This window comes from Leopardus geoffroyi, chromosome E2, assembly GCF_018350155.1.
Source record: "Leopardus geoffroyi isolate Oge1 chromosome E2, O.geoffroyi_Oge1_pat1.0, whole genome shotgun sequence".
Taxonomy (NCBI): Eukaryota; Metazoa; Chordata; class Mammalia; order Carnivora; family Felidae; genus Leopardus; species Leopardus geoffroyi.
In genome coordinates this window covers 48,454,337-48,472,403 of record NC_059335.1, presented here as the reverse complement: position 1 = coordinate 48,472,403, position 18,067 = coordinate 48,454,337, and the positions used below count along the sequence as shown (strand labels likewise).

Genomic DNA, 18,067 nt, shown 5'->3' with positions numbered 1-18,067 from the left:
CTGTGAAATGAGGACAATATAGTACTACCTCTCAGGGGTCTGGGGTAATTAAATGGGAGCTTATACGTAAGAATGCTTAGCACTGCACTTGCACAATGTAAGTTCTAGCTGGATGCATGATTTTGGAAAAGTAGTCTCAGTTGTCTCGTCTGTAAAATGGATCAACCATAGAATTGTTTTGGTAATAAGCAAAAGGAACCATGTAAAGGGTGTATAACATGCACCGAACTAATCTTCTCTATTGCATTAATTTTTGTAATCCTGGCAGCCGCAGTCACCCTAGCAGGGCCACGTCCCATCTTGAGGGAGGTGAGGGGCGGTGAAAGGGAGGGGAAAGAAAGAAAAAGTGGCTACACTTGTAAAACAAATATCCAGTCTGAATCCAGGGCAAATCCAGAGTCAAGAGAGCTGTGTTCGGCCTTGGGTGGGGATGCCACTCTCCTACCTTGCACCCACGTCACCCGTGTTCAACATAAGGATGCGACGCGTGGCTTGTGTCTGATACACGACTGGCCCGAAGGGGAGATGCTCCTGGTCCAGGGAGATCTCCAGGGCCTGGCAACAGCCGCTAAGGAGGAAGAGAGGACGCAGAAGCCCCATGCATTCCATGAACACCTCCTCAGAGAAGGGAGGGATGCGTTTCTTCGGGGCAAAGATGACTTCCAGCTTACAGACCTCTTTGGGCTTCAGAGTGATGTTGTAGGATGGTATTAAGGTGATGACCTGGGCAAAACAGCAATGAGACTCAGCAGCTGAGGGCAGAGGGCATCTGAGGCTTCTATTTCTGGGTCTTGCTGTTAGGGCTGCAATAGCCCAGGGGTCAAATCCCATTCTGCTCTCTCCTGACGGCTGTGTCATCTTTGCTAAGTTACTTAAACTTTCTGTGGCTTACTCTATGGTGAAGATTCAGATCATCACACATCTATATAAATGTGTGGCATGTAATAGCCATTCGATAAATGTTAATTTTTCTCTCCAGCTCCTTGCAAATGACCCCTACTCTCTGGTGCAGGAAATAGTAAGATAAGAGGAAATAGAAAACACTTAGCGCTCCCGTGTTTTTCCAAGGAGTGCTCCCTGAGTTCCCTGTACCACACTTCCCACTGTGCTCTTTAAAATGCAGATTCACAGGTCCTGCCCCATTCCAACTGAATTTTGGGAGAGCTTGGAGCTCACATCTTCAAAAGTGCCCTGAGTGACCCGTGTCTTCTAAAGCTTGAGAACTCTTGTTTAAATTTGTATGGTTTTCCCTCCCCCCGCCTCCTTTGTCCTGGTAGAAATCAACCAAAATCAGCTTTCAGGAAGCCGAAACTCCTTCCGGGCTCGTGCTTCCTGGGGTACAGGGTGCTGTGTGGTCACCAGCAGGTGGACTGTGGCAGCAGACAGTGGGCTGGAAACCACGCAGGGACAGCAGTCTCTGTGAGCTCTCCAAACACCACGATGTTGGTGCCAGTACAGGTAACGCGTCACCTCAAGAGGCAAAGGTGGCTCAGCCCAATGGTCAGGGGCCCTGACCCAGCGGCACTGAGGATTTTGATTTGGATGAATGAGGAAGTGGAAGCAAGTCTGCCCTCTGTCTTTGGCCAGCACCATGGGCCCTGGGATGGGGTGCCACTGGCTCTCTTGCTCTGGCTAGCTTCCCCAGCCCATTTCTCTGTATTTGGCAATCCCTGGATGGTCCACAGCACCCCTGCCTACCCAATCACACCTAGCTTTCTAAAAGCACAGACCCCCCTCAAGCACACGTAGCTCTGCCTGCCAGCACACCTCTCCCCAACCTGTCTGCCTGGAGACACCTTTCCATCCCAAAAACCCAATACAGACCTCCCGCCCTATGAGGCCTCCCACAGCCCCCCGCTGTCCTCTGAGCAGCCCCTCCCAATTCACACCCTGCCTCTGCAGTTTCTAGGCTGTCCTGGAGTTGTTTCCGTGTCAGTGACCCCCAAAGACTGTGAACTCCATCAGACCAGTCTACATTGTGTTCACCTTGCTACAGATTGAATTGTGTCCCCCACTCCACCGGCTGACAATTCATATGTGAGTGGCATTTGGAGATGAGGCCTTTAGGGGGTAATTAGGGGTAGATAAGGTCACGAGAGTGGGATCCTCATAATGGGACTGGTGCCTTTGTAAGAAGAGACGCCAGAAGCTTGATCTTGCGATCTCTCTGCCAGGTGGGTATATAGCAAGAAGGTGGTCGTCTGCAAGTGATTATTTCTGGGTGTGAGATTATGGCGAAAATGTTTTTCTTTATGTCTTTCCATATTTTTCAAGCTTCCAACGATGAGGATATATACATTCATTAGAATCCAGATCTACCAAATCCCATCCCTTTCTCTTTCATTCTGTTGCCTTTTCGAGGTATGCAGCCTCTCTAAGCCTTGGTGTCCTTATCTGTAAAATGAGAATAATAACAGTACTAGCCCTATACTGTTTTTGTGAAGATGCTCAGAGGTAGCACGGGGGAAGCTCTTAGAATGTCCTGGTGCATGGTAGATGCCCGAGAAGTATGAGCTGTTTGTGTTGCTAGCACAGTCATCTAGTCACCCATGTCACTGGGAAGCATAAGAAGCCCACTGGGAGCCCTGGGCACCAACCTTGGGTTCCTGGAGTTCTGGAATCGAGAACAGGACTGTCTGGCTAAAAGTGAGTGGGGCGTGGCTGTTATTCATGATGGAAACCATTTTTTTCACAACCTGTCCTGGCAGGACAGCTCCCAACTTTACAATCCTATTGACTGGATCTAGGACTAAAATCTGTGGAACCAGAAAGAGAAGAGAGAGGGAGGGTTCATCAGTTCCTTGAAAAAAACTATTATCATACACCTATCCTGGTGAGGCAATGGCGGTTCCTGTCAGTGTCCTGCCTTCTTCATATGGGATGGGCGTTCACTCACCTGGTAAACATGTGCATACAATATCCACTAAGCAGCTTACTATGCAACTACATAATCACAACTGGATGAGGAGACATGACGGAAAAGCTCAGGGTACTGTGAGAACATATTGCAGGGGCTGAGCTGGCTGGGGGTTCTGGGGCCGCCTCCCTGGGGAAGGCATGTCTACCCTGGGAGCTAAAGGAAGGGTGCCATCTAGTCTGTTTGAGTCAGGGTGGGCATGGGGTTGGAGGCCACCCGGGGCAGGGGGAGACAACAGCCTGTGGCAAGGCCCTGAGTCAGAGGAGTGGCCCAGGAAGGCCTGTGGCTGAGAGAGAGGGGCACAATGAGAAGACAAGTTTGGAGGTGGTCAGTGATTGTGTTGGGAGAAGTGGGAGGCCAGCGAAGCATGGAATGACCCAATCAAACGTGTGTTTTGTGATTGCTCTGGCTTGCTGATCTGTGGGGTGGGCTGGACAGGGACAGATGAGGGCCACGCAGACAAAATGGTGGAGGCAGAGGTGGAAGAGTAGACACACTTCCAAGTCCTCATCTAAGGCTCAAAATGTTGGCCTGGATAGATCAAGGTCAGGCTGGGCCTCGCACTCAGGATGGCATGGACACACAACGAGCAGCAGCCACTCAGGCAGTCACTAAACGGCACACCCCCTGCCCCTCAACTTTCTTTATATCCAGCCCGCATGTTTCCATGGTGTCTAAAAAGGTGAGAGTCTCCAACAGCAGCCTGTGCTTCTGGAGGTCAGAGAACACATTTAAGTCCCCTCCAGATTTCCCCCAAAGTACCTAGGACAAAATGGGTGCAAAATGAGTGAGTGACAGAAGGAACAAGTGAACGGATCAGTGATATCAGAAGAGACCCCATCTCTGGCTTGGGTACAGACAACACCAGGTGGCAATGTCTTGTCACTCCTCTAGCTTGATGGGAAGGCTGCCAGGAACACACCCCTCCCACCTTCTCAGTTGCTGAAATGTCCCATGCATTCCTGAGCATCTTGGAAGGCCTTTAGTCTTCTAAAATCTCCTATTAAAATGCAAATATACCAACCAAACAGACACCTTACATGTTTACCAGACACTGGGGAGAAAGGGATTAGCAGCAGGACTTTCATTAGGAGCACCTACTTAGAAGAAATGCCCGCAATCAAATATAATCCTGGGATCTGCGCCTGGCTCAAGAATATCAATCAAGGTGGCATTAAAGAAAGATGTTCCACAATTGAAATGTATGTCTGTGTGTATATCTAAAATGAATTGCTATTCAAAACAGATCTTGTCTATTAAACGTGGAAACAAAACATGCCCTAATGTGAGAGAAGGACATGTTTGGGATTGTGCATCTGACAGTCTCAAACTTTTCCAAGAAAAAGATGTTTCTCCAATGCCTGTGATTACTTGTACCCTATGATATAGTAAAGTTTGATATTGAATACGGCCTATGGTTCACTCGAGTCAGATTTGACAGGTCATCCTTGGGTGGGGCTGGCTGGCCTCTGACAACGCAGCTTGGGGGCAGGACAGGTGGAGAGGGAAGAGTGGGAGGGGCAAAGGTGGCTGGGAGGGCAAAAAGGCATGGCTGCCATGGCTGAGGATCTCCCCAACTGTCTCGTACCTTCATCTCGGTGCCTTTCCCTTTGATTTCAATTACTTGTTGTGAGAGCCCATTGATTTCAAAGGGGATGAGTTCTCGATAATTGATACTTTCTCGAGGATAAAAGGTGATTGGAATCTCCAGTGTCTTTCCTGGCTTTATCACATCAACACGGAAGTTCACCTCGAGGTATGCGGTATTGGTGTATAGACAGTCTAAGCTAGAGAAAATCAGGAGGAAGGTGTGTAAGTTAGAAGGCCCACGTATTTCCATTTTGTCTACCAAGTAAAAGGGTCTCCAGTACCAGCCTGTGCTGGAGGTCAAAAAACACATTTAAGACACCCAGAAAGACTGATTCTGTCCCCTTGTCTCTGTGAGCTGCTTTCCTGCCCTGTTGCACTGGAGCTATGGAAGAAGGGACCTCAGCAGTGATCCAGCCCATACTTCCCTGGGCATAATCAAGTTACTTACCCCAAATCACACCCTGAGATTCTGGCAGAACCTGGCCTCAAACACAAAGTCTCATGGCCCTTCGCTCAAGGTTCTTTTCACTCTATTTATCCTCTTTCTTGAAAAGGCCACTTATGGCTTTGTACCCTCTTATAAGGAAGTGTTTCCTAAAGTAACTGGGTGGTGACGCACAGAGGAGAGGAGTATGTGTTCCCGATTCAGATACAGGAGTTTGGATCCAGGCTCTATCCCTAATTAGCTGTGAGAACTTAGAAGAGTTACTTAGCCCGTTTGGGCCTCTGTTTCCTTATCTGTAGAACTGGGTTGTTTGGAGCAATAACAACCTCATAAGGTTGTTTTGAGCATTAAATGAAATAGAGTGACTAAGTCAGTCACTACACAGGGCACAGAGGAGACAGTCCATAAAGGTGAGCCATTCTTATTATCACTAATTGCTCAACCACATGGGATCTTCAAAGATCATGTCTACTCTGGTCAACCTGTGCGTAGGAAGGCCCTAGGGCTCTCCATTAGAATACTTTCTTGTCTGTCTTCCAGGTATTTAGAGAAGGAGTCCAGCTAGGCCAATAAAAAGAACTTAATGCCTTCACACAGGACTCAGATTGAATTAAATCATGCAGGGAAGATTTTTAATTAGCATTTAAAATCACATGACACTCTTGTAACTCACCATTCAGGATAATAGTTATCATCACTGCAACAGTAGCAGTAGCAACAGATAACCATAACGGAGCATTTGCTATGGTCCAGGCACTATTCTAAGTACTCTCTCTAGATGAACTAATTTAACCCTCCTAATAGCCTTGCAGGGGAGGAGCTATTATTATCCCCCATCCCAGGAAAGGAGAGGTTAGACCATGTGCTCCAGGTCACACAGCTAGGGAAGAGTTGGGATTTGAACTTAGGCCTGTGCTTTCCAATATGGTAGCCACTAGACACATGTGGCAATTCAAATTCAAATGAATTGAAACTTAAAAAATGAAAAATTCAGTCCCTTAGTCGCACTAGGCATATTTTATGTACTTATAGGTTGCCATACTGGATAGCACAGATGTGTAACAGTTCCTTCCTTTAGGAAAGAGCTTTGAGGAAACACAGGTCTCTGGGCCAGTCTCTGGAAATTCTGTTTTGATAGGTCTGGGATAAGGCCCAGAAACCTGGACTGGAACATTCTACATAGGGATGGTGCAGAGAGGCCGGATTTTAATCAAAAGACTTAGGCTCAGTATATATCTGTCATTTATTGCAAAGTAATGGCCTGAGGAAGTCACTTTTTAATTCTCCAAGCCTCGGTTTCCACCTTCATTACATCTGGCATTGCCCTCCTCACTTCAAGATTTTCAGCAGAGTAGCTCCTGGCTACCCAAGTGTCAGTATTAGTGGTAGGGAAAGCAGACGCGGGATTCATGCCCAACTGGGTTTGACTTTTCCCATAATCTTTCTTTTTTTCTATTTTGGCAGGACTTCACCTATGTGGAGGTTGTAGAACCCACAAGGAGCTACAGAATCATCTGGAAGCTCTGGAAAGTCTGCTTACCTCATGGGTGTTTCTTCCTTGTTGGTGACAACCAGCATTTGTTTGTATGGGGGCATGCCAGCTTGGTAGATGAAGCAGGTCCCAAAGTTGTAGCTGGTGAAGGAGAAATGAACGGCCGGGCTCACAGCACAGCCCAAGATGCTGCACGTAAACTTTGGGCCGTGGCTGACCTGCAGGCGGAAATGCAGGTGGAGGGTGATTAGAGAGGTGTGAGCAAAGGACTCCTCAGGTCCTCAGGTGAAGGAGGAAAGTGGTCAGTGCTTAAAAAAAAAATGGGTCCCAAGACACCATCTGTAGGGATTCTGATTCATAGGTTAGAAGTCTGTTGGCCTGCAAAGCAAAATGGGACAGTCTGCAGGCCAGCCTCACGCTGCCTCCTATAGCAGTGAGTCAGCCTGAAAGCGGAGCGGAGTGGCAGGGACTGCCAGTTGCCACCCCGCACCTGCTTCCCAAGGCTTCCTCATTAACAGGACTCTGAGTAGTTGCCAGGGGACCTAGGTGAAAATACCTGAGGTCCTATCTTTCCTTGCCACCAAGGGTGGTCATCGGACACAGTTCTGGTCATCAGGATGTAAACAGAAGAAGACAAGAGGGTGTCCTATTTTGAAGACAGAGGCAAAGTCTTGCTGGGAAAATTTGTCTGTTTACTTGTTTGTGTTTGCCTTTGGGCTCTTCCCTCGTATTTCCATTCTGAATGCAGACATGGGGTTGCAGGTGGGATGGCCACCTTGTGACCAGGAAAGGACAAGAATGAGGTCAAAGGCCCATATGTCAAGGGTGAAAGGGTGGAAAGTTAGAATATGGGTCACCTCTGAATTCTCCATAAGATGATACACATGCCTGAGGGGACAGGAACTTACTCTGCTCTTCAAAAACTTTTTATAATATGAAATTTCTTAAGTTGATAATTGATTTAAAACAAAATATCCACTCTCATTCTAAACATCATTAGAATAAACATAATAGTCATTGGTACAAGATTTCCTAAATGACTTCATAAATTGAAAAACAGTTTCTTATTTAAGGCTTAGGCTTTTAAAGTCTTTGCATTTGGTGACTGATTCCCTGAAAGGGAGTAAAATTGACCACCTTAAACTTTTATGCCAAGTAGAGCAGGAAGGTACTATGATGTGTGATGTTTCTTTTTGCCGTAAGACACAAATGTTCTGAAAAAGACAGTTCTGAAAAGGGATGGCACTTCTCAGGGAAGATGGCTACAAGCCTGCCCCCGAGTTCCAGGCTCAGAGTTTTACAGCTTTGCTTTTTTCTAATTGAAAAAAAAAAAAAAAACTTTTTTAGACTGTGCTATGACTTAATGTCCATCTAAATTATGGAATGGCTAGAAACCGACCTTCATTCCAATTGCTATACCTCCTGGTTAACTGTCAGTTGCCTTCTTCTTAAGGATATGAATAAAAAGACAATGTCTTTTAACTCTGTTGACTGTTGCTTTTGCTGTGCAGAAGCTTTTGATTTTGAGGTACTTCCACTTGTCTATTTTGTTTTTTGTTGCCTGTGCATTTAGTGTCATATCCATGAAGGCACCGACAAACTGTTGTTATGAACTTCCCCCCGATGTTTTCTTCTAGGAGTTCTATGGTTTCAGGTCCTACATTTCAGTCTTTAACCCATTTTCAGCTGATTTTTCACCATGGTGTAGAAGGGTTCAATTTCATTCTTTTGGATCTGAATATCCAGTTTTCCCAGCACCATTTGTTGAAGAGATTCTCCTTTTCCATTGTGTATACTTGGCACCCTTGTCAAAGATCTGTTGGTTATGTATGTGTGCATTTATTTCTGGGCTCTGTTCTGTTCCATTGGTCTATGTATGTGTCTCGATGCTGGTACTGTACTATTTTGATTTTGGTAGCTTTGTAATATAGTTTGAAATCAGGAAGTGTGATGTCCCTAGCCTTGTTCTTCTTTCTCAGGACTGATTTGGCTATTTGTGGTCTTTTGTGGTTTCGTATGAGTTGTAGAATTGTTTTTCTGTTTTGTAAAAAAAAAAAAAAATGCCATTGGGATTTTGATAGGGATTGCATTAAATCTATAGAAGGCTTTGGGCAGTATGGACATGTTAATAATATTAACGCTTCCCATCCATGAACACAGGATGTTTTTCATTTGTTGGTGTCTTTAATTTCTTTCATCAGTGTTTTATAGTTTTCAGTATACAAGTCTTTCACCACCTTAGTTAAGTTTATTCCTGACAATTTAATCCTTTTCCATGGTATTACAAATGAAGTTGTTTTCCTAATTTTATTTTTATTTTTTTATTTTTTAAAATTTACATCCAAATTAGTTAGCATATAGTGCAACAATGATTTCAGGAGTGGATTCCTTAGTGACCCTTACCCATTTAGCCCACCCCCCCTCCCACAACCCCTCCAGTAACCCTCAGTTTGTTCTCCATATTTATGAGTCTCTTCTGTTTTGTCCCCCTCTCTGTTTGTATATTATTTTTGTTTACCTTCCCTTATGTTCATCTGTTTTGTCTCTTAAAGTCCTCATATGAGTGAAGTCATGATTTTTGTCTTTCTCTGACTAATTTCACTTATCATAATACCCTCCAGTTCCATCCACATAGTTGCAAATGGCAAGATTTCATTCTTTCTGATTGCCAAGTAATACTCCATTGTGTGTATATATATATTATATAATATAACATAATATATATAATATATAATACTCCATTGTGTGTGTGTGTGTGTGTGTGTGTGTGTGTGTATATATATATATATATATATATATATATATATATATATTCCATACTTTGGCTATTGTCTATAGTGCTGCTATAAACATGGGGTGCATGTGTCACTTTGAAATAGCACACCTGTATTCCGTGGATAAATGCCTAGTAGTGCAATTGCTGGGTCGTAGGGTAGTTCTATTTTTAGTTTTTTGAGGAACCTCCATACTGTTTTCCAGAGTGGCTGCACCAGCTTGCATTCCCACTAATTTTCTTTTCAGACAGTTTCTTGTTAGTGTACAGAAAAGCAACTGATTTTTGTTTGTTGACTTTGTATCCTGCAACTTTACTGCATTATTTTATTAATTCTAAGAGATTTTTTAATGGAATCTTTTGGGTTTTCTACATAGAAGATCATGTTGTCTGCACACAGGGATTTTATTTTTTCCTTTCTGATTTGGATGCATCTTCTTTCTTTCCCTTACCTAATTGCTCTGCCTAGGACTTCCAGTACTCTGTTGAATAGAAGTGGTGAGAGTAGACATCCTTGCTCCTGATCTTAGAGGAAGAGCTTTTAGCTTTTCACTGATGAATATGATGGTAGCTGTGAGCTTTTCATATATGGCCTTTATTATGTCGGGGTACTTTCCTTCTAATCCTAGTTTGTTGAGAGTTTTTGGTGATGAATTTTGTCAAATGCTTTTTGCCACTTCTATTGTGATGCTCATGTGACTTTTATCTTTTATTCTGTTAATGTCAGATATAACATTAATTGATTTTTGTATGTTGAACCACCCTTGCTCTGAGGGATAAGTCCCACTTGATCGTAGTGTATGATCCTTTCAGTGTATTGTTGGATTTGGTTTACTGGTATTTTATTGAGGATTTTTACACCTATGTTCATTTGGGATATTGGCCTGTAGTTTTCTTGTGGTGTCTTTGTTTGGTTGTGCTATCCAAAAGAATTTAAATCAGAATTTTGAAGAGATATTAACACTTGTTAATGTTCATGTTTGGTGTAGCACTATTCATAGTAATCAAGATGTGGAAACAACCTAATTGTCCTTCAATGGATGAATAACTAAAGAAAATATGGCATATATACACAGTACATCTATTTTTCTTGAATAAATGTTCCTAGGATTGTTGCAAGCCTTTGGTTGATTTTGAGAGTTCTAAAAAAGTTGATTTTTTTGCGGAAGAACACCATAGGACACAGCCATTACTGTGGACATCACAATTCCCTGGTTTCTCATTCAATAGCTTATCTTGGAAAATGTTATACATATTTTGTCTCTCTTGCTTCCTTTCCATCTCCCATCTGTCTCTCTTATTCATTTTAATGACTGCATGGTATTCTAGTGCATGGATGGTGAACCGCTTTTCAACTTCCACTCACCAGGCACCTCAACTGTGAATGAGGCCTTTATACTAGAGATTATGGGACTATCTCCAACACAACCGCTCTCCAGGAGCTTCTGGCAGAGTGGAGAAGACAAGGAGCACACAGGAGAATTAATCCTTCAAGACAGAGTGCTGTGAGTGCTTCCAGTGTCCGGCAATATTAAATGGTCTCACCTTGATTCTGAGTTCCAGGCCCTTCAAGACACACTTCTTAAGTGGTTGGAAAGACAAGGTGGTGTGCACACTCTGCCCCACATCCACACTGCCATCAATGGGTGAAAAGTCCAAGTACTGTAGCAGGGCTTTGGGGCCAGATAGTTCTGCCTGGAAGCTGAAGCTGAACTTTCCAGTGTTGATAAAGCTGAGTTCACACTGAACACATTCATTCAACTCCACCTGAGAGACCGAGAACAGAGTAGTATATGGAATGAGTGCAAACCATGGTTCCATTCTCTCGGCTCAGGATACATAACACGTTGGGGGAAAATATCCTTTGGGAAATAGGGATGGCAGACGATGTTAGTGAGTTGAGTATCCTTAGCTTAATATGGTCAAGTATTCCAGCCAGAGCTATGAAGTGTTGGGGGCCTCTCATACCTGAAGAGTACGATAGCAATTTAATTCTTAGACCTCCCTTGGTAATCAAACATCCTTCCTGTATGTGTAATACAAGCATTGTTTCCTTCCCTACCATCTCTCTACCCCTGAAAAATAAAACAAGAAATGTTTTCACATTAAAACTATATATATTTGGAGGATGGAGCTGCTCCTGGCATGTTTCTGTTCTCCTGGTCTCTCTGGCATTTGAAACAGTGAGATTCAGCTAACATTCACTTATACTGCCGTTCCCAGCTTGAGTGGACACACACACACACACACACACACACACACACACACACAGATAGAAACAGAGAGAGAGAGAGAGAGAGAGAGAGAGAGAGACATATCAGTGCTCTCTCACACTCTTACCTCATAGAAGTTGATAATGGTAGTCTGGTTGGGAGTCAGGAGAGTAATCAAGCCAGTCCTGTCCTTGCATTTGACCTCTGCATTCATACTGTAGCCCTCAGCCTTGACATTTAAGGTCAGAGGGTGGGCTTTCTTTTTCACATTGCAGATCAAATTAAAGTTCACATCTCCTTCCTGCTTTGGTGTGAAGAAAATATCAATTGGGAACCTGGTTGGGGAAGAAGACAGCAGATTAGCTGACTAGGCCAACCTGCTAAAACCTGCTAAAGACTATGAGCCCAGTGGATTGGCACACACTATGAGGAAAGAGTATCACCACCTCAAATTATGATGAGTTTTGAAGGTTTGCCAGACAAGGTAGGGCACTGCCTTATGAGTTCACAAACATAGTAGATATCAAGGAAAAGAATATAAGCATGAGAGAAAATATTGAGAAAAAGGGCTTAAAGTTCTCAGGGCTTTACAATTTATCAGGAAAATGAACAATGAGAAATAGTAGGACAGAGATGGGATTGTTAACATTAATCTCGACATGCAGCAGCACTCTGAGGAAAACTTATCCTCCTGGCAGGCCTGGAACCCCTACTACCTTGGGAGGGTGTAGTCCTGGGGAACCTTTTCTTTACCTGGACAGTGGTGGGATCCAACCTTCCATGGGACATATGACCAGGTTGTTGCTGAAACCTTCAGAATATCGGGAGTTGTCTTGGAAGGCAAAATGGAACCCCTGCTCCTCCTTGTTGATGATATGCACGGTCTCCCTGGCTTCTCTGCCTGAGGAGGAAACATCAGCCCTCAGTGAAGACCTCATACCTGCTCCTAAAGTATCTGGGCAGATACTGCTCCTCAGGCAAGAGGAAACCTCCTTAGAAGAAATCCTTCAACTTCTTTTCTCTCTTCTCCCAAGCTCTTCAGTCTTTGACCACCTCTCTTCCTTCCTTCTGTTCTACAAGTGACCTTCCTACCCAGGAGGATTCCACTTCTTCCTTCTAGAACTTTACTCTATCAATGGCCTGCTCCTGCTAGGTGGCTCCTCTGCCTTGGTCACAGCTGTCCTAGGTGATTCTGATGATACTATTTTCTCTCCTTGTTCCTTTGGACCCAATGCCTTCCTAGTTTTGTCAATGAGGGCCTCACTGTCCCTAGTAGGCCCCTTAACTCAGTCCCAATCTTTGTAAATAGTCCCTGCATTGAACTCTTTTGCATTAGAGCTCAGGAATGTCATGAGGGTCCTGACAGGGCCCTAATACATCTTCTGTCACTATCTTGCCTTTTCTTACTTTCCTTGACTATTGTACAACATTTGTTTTTTTCCATATAAACTTTAGAATCATTTTATCCAATATCCCCCCAACCCCAATCCTTTTGGGATTAAGGTTGCCAGATTTAGTAAGTATACATATATTTTTTAGTATAAGTATGTCCCAAATATTGCATGGGACATACTTATCCTGACATAAAAAAAACCTACTCATTGTTATCTGAAATTCAAAATTGACTGTGCATCCTGTATTTTATCTGGCAACACCAGTTGGGACTCTGCTTGGAATTTCATTGCATTTGCATTTAATTTTGAGAGAACTGGTAAATGTTCAAATCTTGTTTTGGGAGCATTTTAATAAGATTTTATAGTTTATTCATATAGATCCTGTGCTTTTCTTGTTACATTTATCCTTAGATATTATATAGGTTTTGTCAATATTGAATGGATTTTTTTTTGTTTCTGTTTCTAGGTGCTTATTGCTAAAAGAAAGAGAAACTATTGATTTTTACATAATTGTCTTGCATCCAGTCACTTACTAAATTATCTTGTTGATTCTAGTGGTTTGTTTTGCTTTTCTCTGGAGCCTCTTGAGGTTTTCTATGTATGAGGTCACCAGCAACAGCAAATGAGATAGTTTTGTCTCTTTTCCCCTAATGTTTATGCCAATTACTGAATTTTCTTGTTTTATTGTATTTGCTAAACCACTAAGAAAGTATTCAATAATAACAAGCATCTTTGCCTAATTCCTGATTTTAACTGCAGCAGTTTTAGTAGTTTATTACAAGATAATATTTGCCTCTTAATTTTGGTTAGTCTTCTTTATTTAAGTTTTTCCCTCTATTCTTATCTTACTGTTAAAATTTCTGTTGAGAATGTCTGATGAATTTTAGCAATCACTTTTTAGTGTACATTCATATCATTCATTACATGGTTGTTCTTTAATCTGTTGATATAATCATACTAAAATGCACCACTGTTACATTCCTAGATCAAATTCTGTTTGTCTTGCTGTATTTATTTGTTTATTCTATTCTGTTATTTTTTATTTTAATTCCAGTTATTTAACATACAGTGGTATATTAGAGTTGCATACAATACGGTGATTCAACACTTCCATACATCACCTGGTGCCCATCACAAGTGTACTCCTTAATCCCCACTACCTATTTCATCACCATCCCTCTACCCTCCTCCCCTCTGGTGAACATCAGTGTGTCTTCTATATAGTTAAGACTGCTGTTATTATTCTTATGCTAACTTGCCCACTTATTTGTTCAAAACCTTCCAAAACACCATACTCCTCCCACCTACTTATATGTATCAGTATAAGAAATGTATGGAAGTATTACATAAAAAAACTGTTAATGTGGTTTCCTTTGATGGAAAGGGTGGATGGAGAGACATTAAAAATTTCCTTATATAACAGAATGATTGACTTATTACAAGAATATTACTTGTCTAAATATAAAAATCTAATGAGTTACTAAAATATATTCTGGCTTTAGTTATATTTTACACACACACACACACACACACACACACACACACACACCCCACATCCATGTGATAAGGGACCTGGCAATCACTTCCTTTATTTCCTTCAGGTCTTTGATCAAATGTTACTTCCCCATTGCCTACTGGCATTATTTGTCCTCCATACCCTGCTTTATTTTTCTTTACAACACTTATTAACATCAGACATGCTGTATCTTTTCTTTTTTGGGAGTCTACTTCCTATTACTAGAATGTAATCACCATGAGGGTGGGGACTGTGGCTTTATCCATGGCATTCTCAGCTCACAAGAGAGTGCCTGGGTCACACAAGGGGCTTAGTAATATTTTGTTGAGCTGAATGAATGCATGAAAGGATGGCAGAGAAATCTGACCACTGTGACTCATACTGAGAGGCATACAAATACAGTCCATGCTCTGAGGCACATACAAGTAAGATGGGGATAACATGAGCCTCTGGAAATGAACATAGGCAGTCCAGACCTTCAAGGAATCTAACAAGTGTGATTTGTAGCAAGTCTCCTAAATTTCCTTGGGTTATTAATGTGTGGGTTTAGAAGATACCTGATGGAAATCAGATTGAAAGACAAATAATTTACGGCTTTGTGAATAGTGATAGAAGACCTCTGACATGCTTCTGGAAGGTACCAGAAAAAGTTCCCCACCCAAGTCTGCTCCCAGAGCTCATTGTGGGGTCAGTCCTACCCTTTACCCTGAGAGGTCATGCCAAGTCTAAACATAAACCAACAGGGCAGCCTTACCAATGAGGAGACAACTGAAGTTGAGATGTGACTTGTCCATATTGATGAGAGGGTCGGTGGCTTTGCCTACCAGAAGGAAAGGGACTGTGATGTTGTGTTCAGGGATTAAGAAAGTCCAGAAGGCTTCTGTGATGTCCAGATGGAAAGGCATGAACTGGAAGACAATCTAAGAAGACCATTTGGAAAAGAGTGGTAAAGACATTTCTGTTTGCATACTCCACATGCCATTGGAGGCTTACTAGTGCTGGGGTTACAATGGTTGGCATTACCAGGTCATCTCCACCTTTCTACTGTCTACCTTTCTACTGTGAAGGCATGTGATTTTGGCTGTTCCAGCAATATCAATGTTTTTTTGCCCTGCCACAGGTCCTCCTAAGGAGGTCTAGCCCGATCACAGCCTCTGGTGACTGTGCTGCCATATTTCACACCATGTCTTTGTTTGACATGTAAAAATAGAGAGATTTCAATAGAAATATGGAATTTTGGCTTTTCACAAAAAGTTTGGGAGAACTGGCAACACTGGCAACTTGTCTGTGTGGTGGTCATCTGACAGAGAAGCACTATCGCCAGCTGGTGCTGGTGCTCAGCAGTCCCTATCATTGTTCCCTTGGCTTGCTCCATTCATTTGTGTGACCTTCCTGAAAGCATTTGAATGCATGATTTCTGTTTCATGAATTTATTTCTGCCTCCAAGATTCTCTGCAGAACTTACAGGATACAGGCCCATAGATCTGTTTTGGCCAGTGAGATCACATTTCTTTAGGTATGACTCTACCCTGTACCACTGTGTAAACACGAGGACTATGCTGTGGGACATGACTCACTTTTCTGTTTTACCCTTTGGCCCGACCAAGTAAAAATACATCTGTATCCTTTTACTGCTGTCAGTCCCTCGGGAAAAAATAAGTCTTCAGAGAGTAATCTATGAGTCCTAGAGTCTGCAGGTATTAGTGTCCAGCTCCTCTTTCCTGCTTTAATAATTTCAGTTTTTAAAACTGCAAATACTAGACCTTTTCACTTCTCTACAGACACCCAAGAGAGCTCAGTTCTGTCTTGTTCATGAGGATTGCCTAACGTATATGCAACTCAATCAACTTGTTGATTGATGCACCCTTAGGCTGTCCTCCCTCACTCTATGGTCTACAGCACACTTGCTATGCAGAAGGGGAGAAGATGATCAATGCCCTGAGTCAAGTGGTCCTGATTCTCTCTCTCTCTCTCTCTCACACACACACACACACACACACACACACACACACACACATACCTCCGCTTTCTTTTCAGGGTGGATGAAGCCCTTCTCTGTAAGGCATGTGAAGGCTGGAGGGTTCTGGAGACTTTCAGTTTCTTCAGAGATCCAAGAGAAGGAGTAGGTGCTATTAGTTGGGTTCAGGATTGTAAAAGTCCTGGCCAAGGGGGAAGAATTGATAGCAGAGAGTGAAATGGGGGTTGAAGAATTAGAGAAACTTTCTTAGGACCTTCCCTAGCACAGTCCCCCTATCTGGGAATCAGGACTTGTCTGCATACTCTATTACCACAATGAATACTGCACTTGTGAAGTATTGTGAAGAAATGAAAACTGCACTTCATTTGGGGTGGGGAGGGGCAAACTATGGCTAGAGTTCTGGACTTTGGAATAATGATATCCAGGGCCCTTCTGTCCCAATGACTGACCCTCTGTGGTTAAGGTGGTGGTCAGGGATTACATTTTTATGTCTTCCATATTTCCCCAGTGTCAAAACTAAGGAGACAAATTCAGCTTTCTTACTATAGACTTCCTTACTATGGACTTCTCTAAAGTCTAACCCCAATATTTCAAGCCTGCTTCTAGGAATTAGCCTCACTGACTTCTCTGAATTCTTCCTCTAAGTTCTTTAGAAGAACTCACTGATAAGAACCAATGCAAATCATAAGCAACTTACCGGATATTCTTCCCTCCTATGCCCACGCTGGTGAACTCAATCACCCGGGTGTTTGAATCCAGAGCCGCACCAGAAGGTCCTCGGAGATCTGGGTTGCGCCGATGACCAGTGATGTAGTCTGAGTGTTTTAGGTCAAAATGGCAGAAGGGCAAAAGGCTCCGCCCTTTTGCTGATAGGACTGGGCCTTGCTCTCCAGGTGGCAGGTTGGGAATCCTGTGAGGATAAGATTATTCTTATTCATTTTTAGATGAATCACCACTTCCTTAGTTGGTTGGAAATGAATATTATATCCACCAGAACGTGAGCTCCATGAAAGCAGAGACTGGGTCTATCCTGGTCAACAACATAATATAAATGCCTTGAATAGCACATGATACATAGTAGGTGTTCAGTCATGAACTGTTGAGTGGATGAATGCATGAATGGGTTGAGTATGAGGAGGATGAATTCTGGTTCTTTCTCTGTATCTAAGTATGGCCCCAAGTTATTCCCTCCAGCAGTGGTGAGAAATTTTCCCTGCTATAAAATGAACACAGAGTCTTGCCCTCTGGGCCCTCTCACAGGCATCTAGTGGGGTATGAAAACTGACACAGAAATTCTAAATGAGTATCCTGAGCTCCTTGGAGAAAGTGAACTGGATGTAAGTAGACCTCTAGTCCCAGCACCAAGCTTAGGCCCAGGTGTGGGACGGGTCCCTGCAGTGTGATAGCAGGGGCTCCACAAGGCTTTTATGGCTCACATAGGTCTCTGCCACCCCATACCATATTTTACACAATTCCTCTGTAAGGTAAGTGTTCTGTGTGGATCTTTCATGGGAGTGGTTAACACATCATGGACTTGCTAAATGTTATTGGATTGGATTTCTTGAATTGGGTCTGGGCCCTTTCTATTCCTCACCTATGTATCAGGTCCACCACCATGGCTATGTAATGTTTATTGTGCTTATTATGTGCCAACTACTGTTCTAAGTCTTCACTTGATTTAACTCACTTAATGTTCATGATTACTGTACAAGGTGGGTATTGTTATTTCCATTTTACATATGAGGAGAC

At 43.0% G+C, this 18,067-nt stretch overlaps 1 protein-coding gene across 13 annotated transcripts in view; it reads right to left on the bottom strand.

Moving 5' to 3' along the window:
- HYDIN (HYDIN axonemal central pair apparatus protein) overlaps positions 1–18,067 on the bottom strand; it is a 430,150-nt gene that overhangs the window by 24,413 nt on the left and 387,670 nt on the right. For 10 of the 13 annotated variants that reach the window (XM_045443449.1, XM_045443447.1, XM_045443446.1 and 7 more), the window contains 10 exons: positions 17,016–17,228; positions 16,361–16,499; positions 15,095–15,260; positions 12,184–12,331; positions 11,558–11,765; positions 10,763–10,984; positions 6,493–6,662; positions 4,506–4,704; positions 2,598–2,756; positions 446–723 (listed from right to left, as the gene is read on the bottom strand). In XM_045443449.1, coding sequence (XP_045299405.1) covers positions 446–723; positions 2,598–2,756; positions 4,506–4,704; positions 6,493–6,662; positions 10,763–10,984; positions 11,558–11,765; positions 12,184–12,331; positions 15,095–15,260; positions 16,361–16,499; positions 17,016–17,228 — 1,902 coding nt within the window. Of the gene's footprint in view, positions 1–445; positions 724–2,597; positions 2,757–4,505; positions 4,705–6,492; positions 6,663–10,762; positions 10,985–11,557; positions 11,766–12,183; positions 12,332–15,094; positions 15,261–16,360; positions 16,500–17,015; positions 17,229–18,067 lie in introns of those variants that run through there. The other 3 variants (XM_045443458.1, XM_045443455.1, XR_006702763.1) reach the window with 3 other exon arrangements.